The 19,863-nt window shown below is 39.2% G+C and overlaps 1 protein-coding gene across 4 annotated transcripts in view; it reads right to left on the bottom strand.

Annotated features, from left to right (window-relative positions):
• The window catches only part of LOC137409436 (arylsulfatase J-like), a 21,486-nt gene extending 1,623 nt beyond the window's left edge, over positions 1–19,863 (bottom strand). The window contains exons 1-12 of one of the 4 annotated variants that reach the window (XM_068095562.1): positions 19,795–19,863; positions 18,200–18,322; positions 16,675–16,723; positions 15,826–15,927; positions 15,386–15,551; positions 14,639–14,751; positions 14,181–14,294; positions 13,963–14,088; positions 12,495–12,642; positions 12,066–12,222; positions 1,946–2,100; positions 722–873 (exon numbers count right to left, since the gene is read on the bottom strand). In XM_068095562.1, the coding sequence (XP_067951663.1) occupies positions 722–873; positions 1,946–2,100; positions 12,066–12,222; positions 12,495–12,642; positions 13,963–14,088; positions 14,181–14,294; positions 14,639–14,751; positions 15,386–15,551; positions 15,826–15,927; positions 16,675–16,689 (1,248 nt within the window). In that variant the 5' untranslated portion in view covers positions 16,690–16,723; positions 18,200–18,322; positions 19,795–19,863. Of the gene's footprint in view, positions 1–721; positions 874–1,945; positions 2,101–12,065; positions 12,223–12,494; positions 12,643–13,962; positions 14,089–14,180; positions 14,295–14,638; positions 14,752–15,385; positions 15,552–15,825; positions 15,928–16,261; positions 16,405–16,674; positions 16,724–18,199; positions 18,323–18,637; positions 18,653–19,794 lie in introns of those variants that run through there. The other 3 variants (XM_068095563.1, XM_068095564.1, XM_068095565.1) reach the window with 3 other exon arrangements.

Genomic DNA, 19,863 nt, shown 5'->3' with positions numbered 1-19,863 from the left:
ATGACTTCATGAACTACAATGAACTTTTATAACGGCATTTGCTTCTCTACGACGTTTTCAACATGTGAAGCACATATTGAAACGGATTAACTTCACATGACATGGTTTGCATGTACTGACATCGATGAGTTGGAGTGGGCAAAAAGTTCACATAAATAGCCCTATAAATAGACTATATGGGCCAAATAACACAAGTTGACAACATCATGCTTGAAATTATGGGAAAAACGATGATTAGACGATTTGGTGTGACTTAGTAATCTCATACTCTTGTGACAGGCCCAGGGTTGACAAGGGTGACAGGGAGGCTTAAACAGCTCAGCATATAATTCTACCTAATCATATTTAGTTCGCAAAGAATGCCTGCTACCATCGCCTGGCTCAAATTATAGTAAACGTCTCGTCTTACCTTATATTGATATTTTCACAAATTTTAAAAACGTGTCAAAAATGTCTAGCTGCCTGCTTTAAGAGTCTTTTAAAAACAAGGTTATTTATAAAAAATGCCCAACGAATCGCTGGACAGTATTTGATGATAATATCAAATCATAAAGCTAAAAGCACAAATTTATTTTAAGAGTCAAGTCATCTCGGTTGAGACTTTGACTCGATACTTTTGTTCGTGAATAATAGCAGATTGAATCGAAGGTTTGAGAAATTCATAGAATGCAGTTTCGGTTGGATCTCGAACAAATAATTGTACATAATTGTGCCAACTTACAATGTATTTATACTTGTGTGTCCGGATTGAAGCACTGTTGCCATAAAGAAAGTGGATGACTGTGTCTCTCTTAGAGGGCTGATGAAGGAACATGCAGTTGTACTGGTCTACGCCATACATAGGTGAGAATACATCAGCTGACAACTCCTTGCCTGAATCGTTGGGAGTTCAATTTATTATTATCAGAGGAGCCAATGAGTAAAACCCATGAATAATGCTGACGATGAGCAAAGGATATTTTGATGACTCAACCAACTTTTGCAAATCCAAAAAGTTGAACAACAAGTTAAATGGCACAAAGAGCATTTAAACCACATTGTTATGGCTATTGAATGCAAAATCTCATTAGCATGTTTAATGCGTGTGAGCGCGAGTAGCAAAGGAATTTGGTAGTCAGTGAGGCTTTCATGAGTAACTTGTTAGTAATAGTGATGAAAAACTAGTAGCCTATAAGGGTATGGAGACTGCAGTTCTCGTCGTATAAGGGTATGGAGACTGCAGTTCTCGTCGTATAAGGGTATGGAGACTGCAGTTCTCGTCGTACATGTAAGTAACCAGTCAAAACATCTACCAACTCAATTACAAAGTATCATTCACAACTGCTCACATGAAACAGGAATTACTGAAACGACAGGTAAACGTTTTTATGAGCTATTGCTAGAAGTCTAGGAGAGCTGCCATGGGCTAACATTTGAGCAGCGGTGATGAGACAATGCCAGATATGGATCTGCAGATTTCTACCTCAGTTTTCAAATCTTATAAACATCGTTCCTGATCTCAACTTTCGCTTCTTTTCTGGCTGTTAGCCAAAGTTTCTGATGTAGGATTAAATGCGGATTGACTCAAGCATGAGTAAATACAAACAAGTTTTCATTTTTTCAGCTCTAGGAAAAGGAAGTGAATAAAATATAATAAGAGGAAGCGGTCTCTCATAATAAAATAATAATAATTTGGATAAAACTCTCGACAACCCTTGTACTCGCAGGTTTCCCAAACAGGTAGCACTCTGTCTGCCGAGGAGCGTAATAGTGTTAATAGTATAATAATTTATGTGTTTAGATTTAAAAGATGCAATAGCTTACAACAAATACAATTTATAAGCGATATGTGCCATCTCATATTGAGAACGCTCAAGATATCTAACTAGATTGTAATCATCAAATTCTGCACATGCAAGCTAAAAAAGGTGGAGATTGCATGCTGCAGAAAATATATTGTACTAACCTGTAGTGTTTTTGTACAGGGTTAGTAAAGTTGGTATCCAATCAGAAACATGGAACATGCAGTTTGAAATTGTTTGATGATTTTGGTTCGCTCTATCTGTATATACCATGGCCACGCCTCTCACAGCCCCCTCCCAGCCTGTCAGCTTGGCTCCTCTAAAACACGCAATCAGACGCTGGCCAACTGAGCCCGTGGCATAAACTTTGCAGTGGCAGTGATTATGCTATGTTGGCAAATGTACAATGGGAGAGCCAGGCAAGACACACACCTCAGGCATACATTTATGTGTACAGAGCATAGCACTGCCCTCTTATACCTGTGGTGAGTGAACAAGCCTAACAGGATGGCTTCATGTCCATGAGCTTAGCTATCTTTATGCTATGCTGTTTTCCATGCTATTGGTGTGAGCATTTCTTAGCAAATTTGAAAGTACATTTACACCATTGAAGTGGTGCAAATGAAAATAATATTAATGTAAAGCTAAGGCATCAAGCTTCAAGTTGGTATAATTTTTGTCTTTGTAGACCTTCCCAGTCCAGAGATATAATAGCTTGAATGAGACCCTTTTTGAAATGCTCCGATTCAAGCAAAAGTGCTATTATGAAGTCTATAATTGCACTTTGGCACGGAGGCCAACAAAGTGGAAACGCTACAGCTTGTATGTAATAGCCGATTTCAACAACGATAAAGACAGGCAATTGGGCAACCAGTGATGTCACTTTGGCACCTATTTTTTCCTGAGTATTTCACCCACAATCAAGTTTTGTTGATTTTAATCTTGAAACATCCTGGCAGTCAGATCACCTCAAACATCAAAAAAATCTTAAATGATAGAAAAATGCTGATAAAATCTACTACAATCTTGTATAAGTTCATTTTTAATTCGAAAACATCAAAAGGTAATACGTATGAATAAATATGGAGTAACGTAAGTCCTCATGCTCAAGCCCCACGGCTTGTGCTCAAAAACAGATGACTCACGAAAGAAAAAATAGTTCTCCAACAAGCCGCGTACACCCACAGACCGCGGCTAATGACTGAGGTTTTGTCGTCCTTGACCCCTTTCGGGAGCGAGAGTATTAAGACGGGTTTCGCTATACCCCCGTCCTCTTGAATAAGAAACTAGGCTACATCAATACACGTAAAAAGAATTTTCTTTTGCTTCCAAGTTCGAATTAAAATTCCTAAACCCTTGCATCAATAACTTATTTGCCATGTCTCAGCTAGATTTTTATTGCACTATTAGAGGGCTTCACGTTTATGGAAAGATAACGGTCAAGAATAAAAAGGTGTTAATTACCTATGACTGTGGTGAGTTAAACATGAGCGATAAATTCTTCTTTATTCTAAAGTATTCCATAAACATGACCTTGAAAATAAATGAGTAGGTCGCCAAAACCCCGTACATAAAAGTGTATCATGACTGCGATTCTTTGGTTATAGTGCGGATGTGAAGTGTAAAGTCAGCTAGTAGTACCATTTCCTATGCACTCACAAATTACAGTTCATTGTAATGTCTATAGTTCGCTGCCACCACCGGGCCACGCATGAAACCCATTAACCTTGCCGAAACACATTAAAATATCAGTTATGCCATAATTACACTGCTTATTAAAACATACTCATGCTGCCGCACTGGAAACGGTTTTTCTAAACGACTTCCACTGGTTTCCCTAATGGTGACATTGTACGTGCTGACTCATATTTGCTCTTACATATATATACGCCAGTTTCAGATTAGCCACGCAGTAGCAGTTTTAGTGCTGTGGGCAGCAAGTAACCCAGCACAAAAAGTTTTATTATCAATAAGTGACAAAATTATAAGTGAGAGACTAGCAGGCCTACGGAGGCAAAAGGTCAGTTTTATTATATACCTATATGTATTTTATTTGACTAAATTGAATGCTTTTGTTTTAATGTGACTTTCATGTCAATTATATAATGTTTGTTTTTATGTTATTATGCTTTACACTGTAGTTTTATTGTGACATGTACTTTTGTAGACTTCACGGTCTATTCTGGCTATCAGTAAAATAAACAGTCATATCTACCAGAATACGATCAGTTCAGTTTAAACCACCGCAAAACCTGCTGTCATCTCAATTCGTGGCATTTTCGCTACAGTGAAGTCTTATCCTATGGTGGAATAAGAAACAATCAGTAAATCAGCACAGAAGCAACAAATCTTCTGGATCATCAGAAAACAGTCAGCTATTCAACGTAAGAGACATATCGTTAGAATTGTTGAACAACCAGTTATTCGTGGAACGAAAGAACCACAGCAGTCGATCAGTATATCAAGAGAATCAGCATACGTAACATTTATCAGTACAGGACATTATCGTCTTAAAGCAGTCAACTCAGCAAAAGGCAGTTACTTATTGCATCAGCAGAAAACCACAGCATCCCAACTCTCCTCAACAGGAACAGATAAGCAATTTACTTCTATTCTTATTTTTCAATCAGTGTTTTTGCAAGCTTTCTTTTCAAACTTGCTCTCAACTCCAGTTTTAGTAACTTGGAACAAGCTTGCTATCAGTCTTCGTTTAGACAACTTGGTTTTGATTTATTTAGAATCATATTGTAAACCGTGCTGGCTAATCTGAAAGGCAGTTACATAAAATTTGTGTTCGTTAATTGTTAAAAGCAGCTAGAGTGTCACCAGCGTTTGTGGTTACGGTGGAAGAAGTTTAGTCAGCCGTTCTATTGTCGCTCGCGCGTGAGATGAATTAATAGGCTATTAATATTGGCACAAACTCATCGCAATCCTTACATATTTTGTGGTTTGCTGGCCGGGCATCGTGGGTAATTGCGTGCAGATTTGGCAGCAGCAATAATTAACCAAGTGCAATACTCATCACAGTTATTAGAAACCTTGATTTTACACATAATACTTGGTGTGCCACCTTGTTGAGTAATGATGGCTGATGAAGAAAATCATGCGACAAATTCTTTTGAAAATGTAACTGAAACAGAAAGTGCAGAGGCACAATCTGTAAGCATGGCAGCTAGTGAACAAAGTACGACACATTTGAGCAGTATAGATGTTGTAAAACAGCGAAGCTATAGAAAGCCATCTGAAAAAAGTAAACAGAATAAAGCCAGCCAACTAAAGACAGAAATAATCAGTGTGATTAGCTCAAAGCTAGATTCTTTTGAAAAGAGTTTTTCTAGCATAGACAGAACTGATTATGATGCATTGTATACATATTTGTCTCACCTTGAGAAAGATGATGGTAGTGAAATACAATTGCTTTGTGAAGAATTTTATACTCTGTGTAATAATAAAACAGATGAACAAGTTGAAAACCTGAGAGCAATTTATCGCAGCGAGCGAGAAGAAAATGTTGCATCATTAAATGCGCTTTTGGATGAGATCGAAGCTAAGGAAGAGGAGGAGAAAGCTTTAATAGAGCAAGAGATGGAGAGACGGCTAGCAATGCTGGAGGAGCAAAGGAAGAGGCAAGCAGAAGCAAGAAGAGCATTTCAAGAACGGTTGAACCCAACACTGAGAAGAGTTACTAGTCAACCACTCAGTGTTGAACTTGACCAATCAGCAGAAGTGGAGATGCCAACAACCATTGATATGCAATCTCCTTCTCGAAGTTTAAATGAGCAGCCAGTTCTCTCTAGGTCAGTTGTGAAGTCGTCGCCAACACAACACGCAAGCAATCGCCTCTCACAGGAATCGACACCAAAGCTCACAAGCACGAGTCAGGAGTACGGTGCTCTAGAACGACTAACAAACTCCATCACAGAAGCAGTAAAAATTACAAAACGTACTATTGTTGAACCCACAATCTTCTACGGAGACCCGATGAAGTTTAGAGATTGGGAATCCGATTTTGATGAATTTCTCGACGCAGAAGGCATCACAACAAGTGCTAGAAAGATGCGCATACTCAAGAAGTTTATCAGTGGCGATGCCCGCCGATGTGTTGAAGGCTTTTTGCTGGATGACTCATTAAATTCGTATACTGAAGCAAGAAAACTCTTACAAGAACGATTTGGGAAAAAAGTGAACATAGCTCGTCATCTGAAGAAAAAACTCAAAGATTGGCCTAAAATAGGAAACAGGGATGGTCAAGCATTGCAACAGTTTGCAGACTTTCTCAGTCATCTACTTAGCGCAAAACAAACAGTCTCACATTTGAACAGTCTTGATGAATCTGAAAGCAACGAAGAAATGCTCGAGAAGCTGCCTGACTGGTTAAAGATCAAGTGGAAGTACCAAATACGTAAGTATGAAAAAGACTATGATGACTACCCTCCCTTCAGCATATTCAAGGAGCTCATTAATGAGGAAGCTTCAACAGCTAACATTTTGGGAACCAAAGAAAGTACACGCAGTGACAAGTTTTCGGAGCTAAATAGAAGAGCAAATTCGAAGCAGTTGCAAACATTGCAAGCTTCAACATCGAAAGACAGGAAAAGCATGACAACAGAACAATCGACCAAGTATTGCAAGAAGTGTGATCAATACAATCACCATACAGCCCAGTGTAATTTGCTTGTCAAGGCCACATACGAAGAAGCCTTGCAGTTCTTTAAGGAAAATCACCTCTGTTTCCATTGTGGAAAGGGTAATCACAAACACAATGAATGCTCTAATCGGTGGAAGTGCAAGGTCTGTAAACGTGGACATCCAGATTGTCTCCATAAATCACGCAGCGATTGGGAAAGTGAAAAGCCTCAGCAGTACAACAAAACAGAAAAAATGCCCGTAGCTCAGAGCTCGCAAGCAAGCCCTAAAGACTCAACTCAACCATCTAAGCAACATATTGTGGCTATGGCTAAACAACCCAACCAAATCGGACTACTAAGTATGCTTCTTCCAGTAACAATCTTATCAGGAAATGGACGCGAAATGACAGTCTATGCGTTACTAGACAATGGATCTGACACAACATATATCACAGAAAATGCTGTAGATCAGATAAAGCTGAAATCTTATGGTGAACCAGAAAAGGTTACAATATGTACTTTGGCAGGAGAAGAAACTAGGTACAGAAAGAAGTATAAGTTCTCCATTAAAGGAACTGGACCAGCAGCAGATAGCTCTAGTTTTTCAATTGTTGCGCTAGAACAAAAAACTATACCTCACAATGAGAACCAAATACAACCGAAAAGGTAGCCAAATCCATACCTCATTTGAGTCATATCGCCCACCTCATCTCACCAAAGCTGGACCTTGCTGTAGACATGCTGATTGGACGAGACAATTCTCACCTATTAGCACCACATGAGTCGATAATTGCAGATGCGTCAGAGCCGTTTGCTATGAGAACAGTTTTAGGTTGGACACTATGTGGAGGAAATCCAAGTGCTGATGCACTACCATCGAGCTGTTTCGCTACACAAAACGATGAGTTTCATGACATAAACGACCAAAGAAAGATGTCGCAAAATGACATGACCTTTCTGAAAATACTAGAAAGTGGAACTAAAACAACAGATGATGGTTCTCTTTCGTTACCATTACCTTTTACTACTACTCCATACATGCCAAACAACAAGTCTCAAGCCTTGAAAAGACTTAAACAGCTCATCAAAAGATTGCAGGGTGATGCCATTCTAAAGAGTGAGTATTTCAAGTTTATGCAGGATATGATAAACAGTGGACACGCAGAACCTGTGCCTGACGGAAGCACACCTGAAGGGCAGACATGGTATTTACCACATTTCGCTGTATTTCATCCTAAAAAGCAAAGTCTTCGAGTTGTATTTGATGCCAGTGCAAGGTATGGAAACAGAAGTCTCAATGAAGAACTGCTATCTGGGCCTGACCAAATGAACAGCTTGCGTGGAATTTTATTAAGATTTCGTCGCGAACCTATAGCCATATCATGCGACATACAGAAGATGTTCCACAATTTCAAAGTCGATGAAAAGGATAGAAACTATTTACGGTTTTTGTGGGTAGAGGCTGATTTGCAGACTGTCAAAGAGTATCGGATGACTGTACATCTATTCGGAGCTACGAGCTCTCCAGGAGTAGCTACCTTTGCTCTAAACAAGGTAGCAGCCGACTCTTCAGACAAATATCCCGAAGCAGCAAAGTTCATCATAAATGACTTTTATGTAGATGATGGCATAACTAGCGTCAAAACCGAACAGGAAGCCACAGACTTGATCGAGAATGCAGTGAGCATATGCAAAAAAATCAACCTTCGTTTGCACAAGTTTCTCAGCAACAACAGAAATGTGCTTGAAACCATCCCAAACACTGAAGTAAGCAAGAACTTGCAAGGACTCGACATCTACAAAGACAAACTACCTTCAGAAAGAACACTTGGCCTGGAATGGTGCACAGACAGTGACACCTTCACCTTTACTAACAATAAGACTGAGAAGCCACCTACTAAAAGGGGCATTCTTTCTTCTGTATCCCAATTGTACGATCCTATTGGTCTTATCGCACCTTTTACCCTTCAAGGAAAAATCTTGATGCAGCAGTCTTGCAAAGAGGACAAAAGTTGGGACCAAACCGTATCCCCTGATTTACAAGAAAAATGGAGAAAATGGAATGATGGTTTTGACCAACTCCAAAACATTAAAATACCAAGGTGTCTAAAACCAGCTGGTTTTGGGAAGGCTCTCAGAAGTGAGCTGCATTATTTTGGTGATGCAAGTTTGCAAGGGTTTGGTGCCTGTGCCTATTTGAGGATTATCAACAAAGAACAAAGAGTGCACGTTGCACTGATCTCTGCCAAATCTAGAGTAGTACCTGTCAAAGGGCTAACGATTCCTCGCTTAGAGTTACAAGCAGCAGTGGAAGCGGTGAGACTTGCCAACTTTATTAGAACAGAGCTGCAGACACATATTGACCAAGAATACTTTTGGTCAGACTCTACAACCACCTTGGGATATATTAAGAACAGTGATACTCAATTCCGCATGTACACAGCAAACAGAGTTAATGAGATCCGAGAGAGCAGCAACCCCAACCAGTGGTACCATATCTCAGGAGTTGAAAATCCAGCCGACATTGTATCGCGGGGTGCTTCAGCCGAACAACTAGCAGCAAGCAATTGGTACAAAGGACCAGCCTTTCTCCAGCAACTTACTATCGATGAACAAGTAAAGAGTGACAAAGACTATCAAGAAACTTTAAAAAACGACCCAGAGGTAAAGAACCTTAAAACAGCGTTAATGGTCAAAAGTACCTCAGAATCCTTCATTGAGACAATTTCAAAGAAATTCAGCTCGTGGAGACGTTTTGTTAGAGCCATAGCAAACGTTCAATCCATTTTAAGAAACAAGAGCTTGAAGAAAGTGTTGAAACTTTCCGTAGAGCAAATGCAAGACGCTGAGACAGCTATAATTCGACTACTACAACAAACAACTTATTTGCAAGAAATCAAGAAGTTAGCAGCTGGGAAACAAATCAACAAGGACAGCAAAATCCGCAGTTTGACACCATTTCTTGATGAGTCTGGATTGCTACGAGTCAATAGTAGGTCGACGTCTATCTTAACCTTTCAAGAAAAGCGGCCGCTAATCATTCCCAAAACAGACTTAGCCAAACTGCTCATCAGCCACTTTCACCAGTCCACTCATCATTCAGGCACTAATGTGACTGTGTCAGCAGTCAGACAAGCTGGCTACTGGGTCACAGGAGCTACAGCCCTAGCGAGATCAATTGTTTTTAACTGTGTCAAGTGCCGTCTACAGCGAAGCAGACCGACAGAGCAGATCATGGGATTGCTACCTGAAGAACGCACCACCCCTTCTCCGCCATTTACTCACGTTGGGCTCGACGTATTTGGTCACTTTCTTGTCAAAGAGCGTAGGTCAGAGATTAAAAGATGGGGCATAGTGTTCACATGTACTTATACCAGAGGTATCCATATTGAACTGATTGACAACTTGACAACTGATAGTTTCTTGCAAGCTTTGAGAAGGTTTCAAGCCATAAGAGGACAAGTACGAACAATATTCTGTGATAATGGCACAAATTTCGTTGGTGGGAGAAATCAGCTAGAAAGGGATCTATTAGAAATGAAAGACTCCAGAGCCAAAGAATTTTTATTAGACAACAAAATACAGTTCAAAATGAATACGCCTTCAGCAAGTCATCAGGGGGGCTTGTGGGAAAGACAAATACGCACAATCCGAAGTATCCTCAACAGCATGACTCCAAAGTATTCCGGACGACTAACCACAGAAAGTTTGCATACAGCCTTCATGGAAATTACAGCAGCCATAAACAACAGGCCTCTCTCAACCATAAGTGCAACGGACACCGAACCAGTTATAACGATCAACCATTTACTGACGGGCAAATCTCAGAATATTTTACCACCCCCAGGAGAATTCACATCGGATGAGCTGTATGGAAGGCACATGTATAGGAAAACCCAACAGCTAGCACAGGAATTCTGGGAAATGTGGAACTGTCAATATTTAAGCAAAATAGAAACGAGAAGTAAATGGCAGTATCCGCAGCCAAACCTCAAGGTGGGAGATGTTGTTTTGATCATAGACGAACACCAGCCCAGGAACTTTTGGTCAACTGGAAAGATAGTTGCCTTACATTTCGGAGCTGACTCACGAGTGAGAAAAGCAACAGTAATGCTTGCAACACCAGATCTGGACGCTAAGGGAAAACCTATCGACAATAGAAAGGTTATAGATAGACCAGTACAGAAACTGATCCTGCTTGTGTCACCTTAAGAATGTTATCTAGTACACTTATTCAATTGCTTATAGTCCATTTTATCGTATGATCATATGCAACTTAAATAGTGAATTCATATTACTGGGCAATTATATTTACATAATACAAAACAAAACTTGAACACCCTTCATCTTAAATTTAATGCAAATTTAGGTGGGAGTGTGAAGTGTAAAGTCAGCTAGTAGTACCATTTCCTATGCACTCACAAATTACAGTTCATTGTAATGTCTATAGTTCGCTGCCACCACCGGGCCACGCATGAAACCCATTAACCTTGCCGAAACACATTAAAATATCAGTTATGCCATAATTACACTGCTTATTAAAACATACTCATGCTGCCGCACTGGAAACGGTTTTTCTAAACGACTTCCACTGGTTTCCCTAATGGTGACATTGTACGTGCTGACTCATATTTGCTCTTACATATATATACGCCAGTTTCAGATTAGCCACGCAGTAGCAGTTTTAGTGCTGTGGGCAGCAAGTAACCCAGCACAAAAAGTTTTATTATCAATAAGTGACAAAATTATAAGTGAGAGACTAGCAGGCCTACGGAGGCAAAAGGTCAGTTTTATTATATACCTATATGTATTTTATTTGACTAAATTGAATGCTTTTGTTTTAATGTGACTTTCATGTCAATTATATAATGTTTGTTTTTATGTTATTATGCTTTACACTGTAGTTTTATTGTGACATGTACTTTTGTAGACTTCACGGTCTATTCTGGCTATCAGTAAAATAAACAGTCATATCTACCAGAATACGATCAGTTCAGTTTAAACCACCGCAAAACCTGCTGTCATCTCAATTCGTGGCATTTTCGCTACAGCGGAACTGAGCAGAGACCGCATTTATTGAGAAGCCGCCCTGAGCCCCACGTAAGTTTTAAAAACTTGGCTTTAGCCGTGGCCTAGACCTTAAACCAGAAGCCGCGCCCAACAACAAGCCGCGCGGCTTGAGCATAAGGACTTACGGTAATTCAAATATATGTAAAAGCTAGTAGACAAGTTTTCGAGAAAATGTAAAGAGGCAATCGTCTTGGCAAAGCATTCAAACAGCCTATCATTTCCTTCTTTTACCCAAACAGGCTATGAAATCTTGATGTTGATTCAGATATCTTCAAGATATCAAAAACCAGTAAAAAGAAAGCCTTAGTGCCACAGCTACAAGTTAATCCCTTTTGATAATACAACCACAGCTATCTCTGTTTTGCTACCGGCAAAACAGACTACAAACACTGTTATAATGAAAACGACTGGCTCCATCCTCACTGGTAAAATATTTGGAAAGTACAGATCAAGCCAACAATCAGCAAGAATGGTACAAAAGGTTACTCCTGATTCCTCCAAGAGTGAACTTATAACTAAAAAGAGGAAATTAAATTAAGCACTGCGCATTTGGCGAGTATAATAGGAAACAACACTAAAAAATTACCTGAAGGGAAAGTTCGAGGCAGCATTGTAGTCAAATTGGCCAGCCGCAGGTCCACCACTGGTACCCGTAAATATAACGACTGAGTTTTTCAACATCATCTTATTTTTCAATGCGGCCACAATTTCGTCAAAGGCCGTATCAATGGTGCTAAGCAGGGCTACAATAGACAACCCGTTCATGTGTTGCAGAGCAGTAGTTCTATAAAATATGCTTTAAAAACGCAACATGTTTGTAAAAAATAAAAATGTCTTCTCACAAGGGTCGTCACCTAACAACAGAATGTCAAATGTTCCACGCCGCAAGTAGGCATGTAAATTGAGTAAGAGCGGTGGATGTCACTGTCCGTTGCCATGGCAACTGCATCAATTGTATAAACACTCATACTGTGAAAAATGAGAGCAAAATGAGATTACTGAAAGGGTTGCATACCCAAGTAACATCTTCTGACTGGGTCTTGTATGTGTGTAAACTTTTTGTAGTAGAAATTTGGCATCTGACGCTTGCTGCTGTCCTCATTACAGAGAACATTATAGTCACCTATTTGGGCACTTTGTAGAGCTACGTAGAGATGAAGTGGCTGCAAAAAGGGGAGTATTGTAGGACATATGGACAAACCTATAAGCAATAAAGTATTACAGGATAGCTTGGACATGACTTGGACATGACTTGGACATGACTTGGACATGACTTGGACATGACTTGGACATGACTTGGACATGACTTGGACATGACTTGGACATGACTGCAGACAAGCGGCTGAACCGCTACAAGGATAGCAACAATAAAAATAAAATTTGAAATGGGGGAAAAAAGACAAATACTGGGCTGTTTTTGCAACTAGTTATTAATCTATTAAATTGCGTCTGCTAGATGTATATCCGCTGTCCTGAGTCAGAGGCTGCACGTGCTCTGACCCTGCTCTGACCCGAATTCAACCACAACTGCTGTTTCTGTCATCTCAGTCTCATGTTTTAATCATATAGACACACTTCCCTCAGGAATGATTTTGTAGCTTAGCACTAATAAGATACACAGTATTTATTTTAGATTCACAGGCTACATATCCTATTCCAGATAATTCCTACAACAAGCCAGAGTGATAAAATAAAATTCTTTGTCCGTGGAAGCCACAATAAACATGGTGAACAGTCGATAAAAATGGCGGGTTTAGATAGTAGTAGGCTTTCCTCATGACCATCTCAGAGTTTATCTAGCAGTGGGTGAGCTCGTTTGCAATCCTTACGGCTGCTATCCAATAGGCACCACAAGGCACCACAAGATCAATGACTGGTCATTCACATTTCGGGCAAGGACTGATGAACAACCCATACTGAAGGCAGTAAATGCATCACTATCCGGGAGAGTTTTCTCAACTATTTTTTGTCTCAGCTATGTTAGCCATATCATGCACAAACCATCAAAGTAATGCATGTAATTTGGTGACTCTTTTCGATGCGCAGAATGTACATATCATGCAGACATTCGCAGCAGAAGAGCAATGACTGTAGTACCGTACTTTTTGGACTATTAGCCGCTACTTTTTTTTATGTTTTGAGCCATGCGGCTTATATAAGGGTGCGGCTATTTTGTGGTTTTTTTCTTTCATCGCTAAGGCGCATCAATCGGAATCTCTAGTTAGTACGCCTCTAGCGGTGAAAGAAAATACGAAACAATGCCTAGCGGTACTGTTCCGTTAGGCATTGGGTTAAAAAGCGTCCTTTTAACTAGCAAAGTTGCTGCCGTCTTAAAAATAATCGTCCTGAGTTCTGCGGCCTATACAAAGGAGAGGTCAATGTATTGTTTTATTATCGTTTTTTGAAAATAAAGCAAATGCGGCTTATATATGGGTGCGGTTAATAGTCCGAAAAGTACGGTAGGTTTGTTAGACGATAAGTACCTTGTCATAATCGTGGTCTTGTATAATCTTTACAGCTTTTCCAGAATAAAGCTCTGGCTTAAACCCGCCCTCCTCTGATTCGTCGATCTTCATATTCTCATGTAGATCCAAACCTTCATGACCCGCCTGCAATGGTTATCTAACTCTATTTTTTCAAAACTATGAGAAAAACTTGCAATACATCAACATAGGAGCTTCGTGATTGGCATTATGCCTACCCTGTCCTTGGCCGAGTGGGTATTGTAGTCACCAAAGGAAAGGTAAGAACCATAGAAAGTGTCATAACCTCTCTGTGTTGGTAACATATCCTTTGAGTAGAAGCCCAGATCCCACTAGAAAAGTGAATAGTCGATGCGTTAACCAGCGCTCTAAACCGCCTTTTCAAGTCTGATACGTGACATACAGCCAGGTGAAAAATTGCAGGAATGTCATAACTAGGATTTTAAAATGAACAAACATAAATAAAAAGCATTTACAGAGGCATAGAAAATAATGATGATATAAAAATCCATGCAAGTTTTATTGACCTAAAAGACAAGTGCACTTGGGCTATGTGACAGAAGGGAATCAATTCTAGTCGCTAAGCGCTATTGACCAGCGTTTAGGAGCTGCCAAGTAATCAGGAAGTATGCAATATCAACTCCTTGATTAACGGAGCTAGCTAGCTGATGCCAACCTGACCGACAGCGTGGCAGGCATAGCCGAGGGTTTTGAGATACTCAGGGAGCAGTTTGTGTGATGGGTCAAGGCCATAGGGTATGGTAGCGTCTTGCATCTCAAATTGTGTGCCTACAGTAGAGAAGCAAATGGTAACGCAGAATACATAGCAACGCTGATGAAGAAATAAAGCCAATAATAACACTCTAAAAGCAAATACTCCTCGTATAACTAACTGAATGGTTTTACAAAATCTTTTTCTCAATAAGAATTTAACAATGTTTTTAATTTACAAATGATTAATGGCATGATTGGCAGTTTTTCAATATTTCTGACACATCAAATACATTGTATATAGTAGAGTTGAAAACATTTAAGAGGAAACGTGAGATACCCTGACTAAAGAACTACTAGCCGTAAATCAGCAGTGTGTGGTTTCTTTTCATCGGGTTTTTATAATAAAAACCTTATGTGAGATATGGAGCATTCAAGAACATTAGATATAATTATCCAAATGAAAATCAGAGTCGGTTTTAAAGGTGCCAAAAGAGTTCTCTAAACAGTTCTGTAAAGAATAAAAAGAAGCCCAGATCACTGCGAGTAATTAGGTAAACTGGTCAGAGAGATTGCAGGAGATGATAATATCTACCCGTGAGTTGTTTCAATAAAAACCTTCAAGTTATGAAAAGCTACCTAGATGCACATAAAATGAGTTAAATCTATTGCGATTGGATGAGTAAATAAGATACGTGGAATAGATACAAACCAAGAACTGCAGGATGTTTGGCTGTCAGTAGGGCTGATCTTGTACTGAATCCATTCGGTGATACGTAATAGTTCTTCATGACCGTTGAGCCTCTAGCCCACTCATCCATCTTCGGTGTAGGTGAGTTCTCAAGATCTGGATTGTTAAATCCTACATCAGCGTAGCCCTGTGTAAATTTATATCAAACAATTGGCTGGCTGTCAATAAGAATTCAACATACAATAAAGCGTATTGTAAGCCTAAAGTATAAGTAAGAATTGCTGCACAATGTTATCTACCGATGACCATCGTAAAAAACAAATTAATATCAAATGAATCAATGACGAAAAGGTATGCATCAAGCGATTGCCACGAGACTAGGAGAAATGAGAATGAAAAGTGAACTTTTGGCAAAATGTGTATAGCTGTAGTAAAAGCGAGTCATAAATGTCAGGACTTACGATGTCGTCAGCTGTGATGATGATAATATGCGGTGTGTATGACGTTGCGGCGCAGAAGGCCGTAAACATACACAAAATCACTCCAAACATGCTCAACCTATCCTAAAAAGCAAATGGCTAAATCGATTATCTAATCAACAAAACACTTTCAGGTAGATTTAATGTAGGAACTATACACATTTTACAAGAATCGTCTTTCAGATTTGTGGTTCAAAAATGACAAACAGAGTACTGTACACACTTACAAAAAAGTGATAAAACTATAGGTTACTAACCATTACCACAGTATAATCAGTCTGAATGAGTTTGTAATCACCCCAATGTGTAGACTGACTGCATGCTTCACCTACCTTTTATATCCCTATTAATATTATATAACTGCGTGTAAGCATATCCATTTCATAAATAATGCCAGTGAGCAGAGATGTTATAATACCTGCACTTAAGGTTTGTTTACATACGCCTATCAAGTCACAACCATACGCCGCAGTGATTATAGATATGTTTTTCCAAGCATGGAAAAAGAGAGCTTGCTAATACAGTAAGCAAAAGAAGTAACTGCCCGAACTCGAGTGCCAGTCGCATAATGAAGCGATCACGCGTATCACTTGTGGGCCAGCATAATAATCGCCTTCCAATGTCCAATCAGCTGTATCGAATGCAACAAATCAGCAAATCTTTTTTCATTCAAAGAATTTCATCATTAGACATCTTTATAACTTCTTTATTTAATGTAGATTTAATGATTGCTCTAGGATTAAAAAGAGAATAAGTGAGAAGAAAAGGGTAATGTGAAGCACGAGACGACCAGCCAGAGGGGAGACTATCCTTAGGGAAGGTCTTGTTTACCTTGAGAGATGCCATGACTTGATCTATTATTCAACAATTGATGGGATTCCTAAAACAAACAAACGGCTACCATGAATAAACAAAATAAGAAGTTACCTGTGAGATTTAGGGAACAGATGAAAATTGCTGCGGCAATTAAGGATGAGTGTATGCATCAGCCACGGAGCGCGCTGTTTCATATCTATGATGGCGTATTAATGGATCATTTGCCATAAGTATAAGATCAAAAAAGCTATTTTGTGATTGGATACAAGCTGGAACGCATTTATTATGTACTTCCTGCCTATTCAATGTGTGTTAATCAATGAAACTGCTCTTGATGCACCGAGTTAAATGTACGAGCACCTTCGATATTATATCTGAAATTCCCGACAAAAGAAAAAATATAATTGCAACTGGCATATTTTTAATTCGTAGAAGCATAGCACTCAGTTGAACACTATCGAGGCCAAAAGCTTGACTAATTGTGAGGATATCTGGAGCCTGATAAATTGAGCGATTAACCAGTGTAAATGTTTTCTTTTCCATAAACAAATACTTTACAAGGTAACCCAAGATGGATGTACTACTATCGCTGTCGGAATGTTATCCAATGGAAGTGAATGCATCGATTGTAGAGAGCTGCATTTTTGCAAGCGAATATAGAGACACAGTGCTGCCATCGGACAGCAAGTACAGAGACACCGTGCTGCCATCGGACAGCAAGTACAGAGACACCGTGCTGCCATCGGACAGCAAGTACAGAGACACCGTGCTGCCATCGGACAGCAAGTATAGAAACACTGCGCTGCCATCAGACAGCAAGCATAGAGACATCGCGCTGCCATTGGGCACGGACAAAAATGAGCTGCATAAAGCTCAGCAATCAAGATCTGAATTTAAAGTTATTGAAAGTACTGCTCTAAAAAATTGAAATATAAATAAATATGCCAGTTTGCAACAATGTTTAGAGAGAGGCTTTGAATTGAAATTAGATAATTTAATCAGCAATTTTGTAGTTTCAAAATGCATGTGAACAAAAACTGCAACTGTAGGTAGTATTGAATGCTACTAGCATAGTTATAGATTAACCCATTTGTGTAGTCTAATCACCTGCAGCATATGGTACTTTTTAACTAATGTCCGTTTAAAATTTTTTAGTATTGTTACTTTGGTCACACTTGCCTCTAGCTAACGATTAACCCTTCAACAGGAAATGAAAATACCAAGCGTCGATTCCTTATTGCTATTAGCTGCTTTGTAACCGATTCTGTCAGAGATGGGTGTAAACAAACATATTGCTGGTTTAAACAGATGCTGGTATGTCAACTTGCATTACGATTTTCTCATCAACTTTGTAAAATTTACAAATCACCTAGTATAACTGCCTTTTCATTGTAAGCCAAGCAAATTATCAGCCTATCTTCTGCTGCTGCTGCCGCTGCTGACATTGACACTAGCTCGCAAGCTGCCATCTGTCTGTACAGAATAAGACAATTGAAACTTAGCATCAGATAACAACTATCCACCTGTGACAAGAACTCACTGAACAATTGCGACACCAAAATAACAGATCACAGTTGCACAACACGTGGCTGGCTAACCAAACTGACTGGATCCAAACTGGTGATCAAGATAGATTTCCATCTTACAGTTTATAGGTATGTTGCTATAAAATAAATGAGTGTGACACGTATATACATAGACAAGGAATCACAACAGCTAGTATTTTATTAATCAACAAACAACTAGGTAAAGAAGTGTCTATGTCTATGGTAAAGAAGTGTCTATGTTTGGTCAATTCAAATGCTCCGTTATATGACCAAAATCATTAGCAGAGCGAGTGGTCTGTGAACTTGATAGAGAAAGTAGCTAGAGATAAGAGAGTGATTCTATGAGCTGACAGAACAGCTGACATACTTGCCTAGAGCAGTGATATATCCTAATCTAATAATGCTAGAGTGACAAGATCTAAGAACTTGACCTAGTCATTTAATCAAGAAAAGAAGCAGCAATAACCCAGTGACAGTGGTCATCAAATGACACCGCTGTATTCATTTCTCATTGCTGTCACCTTACGAGCCAATGCTGGACTTCAGAAAGACCAGTATGTAGATGCACCTGTGTGTATATTATAACATGGCTAACTAGATTTCCTCATCCAAAAATGTGTAGCAGCTTTTTTGATACAAATAGTAGCGGAGAGTCATTTAATGAGAAAATAATAGAGCAATGACAGCGAGCAACATGTGACAAATATCAACAAATAAAAGTCAACTGGTCCTAGTATAATCATCAGCATCAATGATTAGCACTATATATAAACAGACGTGGGTAGGGCAAACATCGGCTGCCAAGCCTAGATGCTTAGAAATGTATTTGTTATTTGGAGCTGGTGAGGTTGCATTCTGGTCTCCTTCACCGCTGCTAATGATACTTTAGCATGGGATTGTCACGCGCATGACAATGAGGTCAGCTATAACAACCATTGAGTCAGTGGCAGCTGAACTTTTACTGATTAAGCAGCTCCAAGTATTGGTATAGTCTAGTCAAAGCACGTCAGCATTTTGGTCACGCTGAGATTTTATTTTTAAAGAAAATAATCCGGTTGTATGAAATTTCATCTGAGCAGATTATTGTTGTTACCTCAAGCAAAATAATTTACAGCGGCACCCTTGTCTAATGTTGTTGTCAATGGAGAATCATAACTATTATTAACTATATAAATAACTAGAGAAGCAGGTGTGAGCTCATGCGTATCAACCGTAAGGGGAAAACATCAGCGTAATAAGATGGTTGGGTGCCCAAACATGAAAAACAAATAGTTTCTCCACTGACACATTTTCAAAATGTGCTTAAAACTAATAAACAATTGGCACTTGAAGTACTATTCCAGAACACCGAAATGACAAGCAGCTGAGCCAATATGAGCCAATGTATTAACGATATATTCTGTTATAGTATTGAAAGCTTCGTATGTCTACAGCAGTAGGAATAGAAACAGTATTATGTGTATTATGTTCTACTATAGTCAATTTTTCAAATTTTCAGACTACCTTGACCTCAAAACAAAAATGATGTGCAAAAGCATGTTGATGAGAGAAACATTAAAGACACTCTTGTACAATGTTTGAGACTCACCTCAAAGTCTTTGCTAATTAGCTGATATAATCCCCTAACAGCTATTCCTAAAGATCAGGTGAGAGTAAA

The sequence above is a fragment of the Watersipora subatra genome, chromosome 1 (assembly GCF_963576615.1).
Source record: "Watersipora subatra chromosome 1, tzWatSuba1.1, whole genome shotgun sequence".
Taxonomy (NCBI): Eukaryota; Metazoa; Bryozoa; class Gymnolaemata; order Cheilostomatida; family Watersiporidae; genus Watersipora; species Watersipora subatra.
The sequence above is the reverse complement of the archived record's forward strand: the minus strand, read 5'-3'. Positions and strand labels throughout refer to the sequence as shown.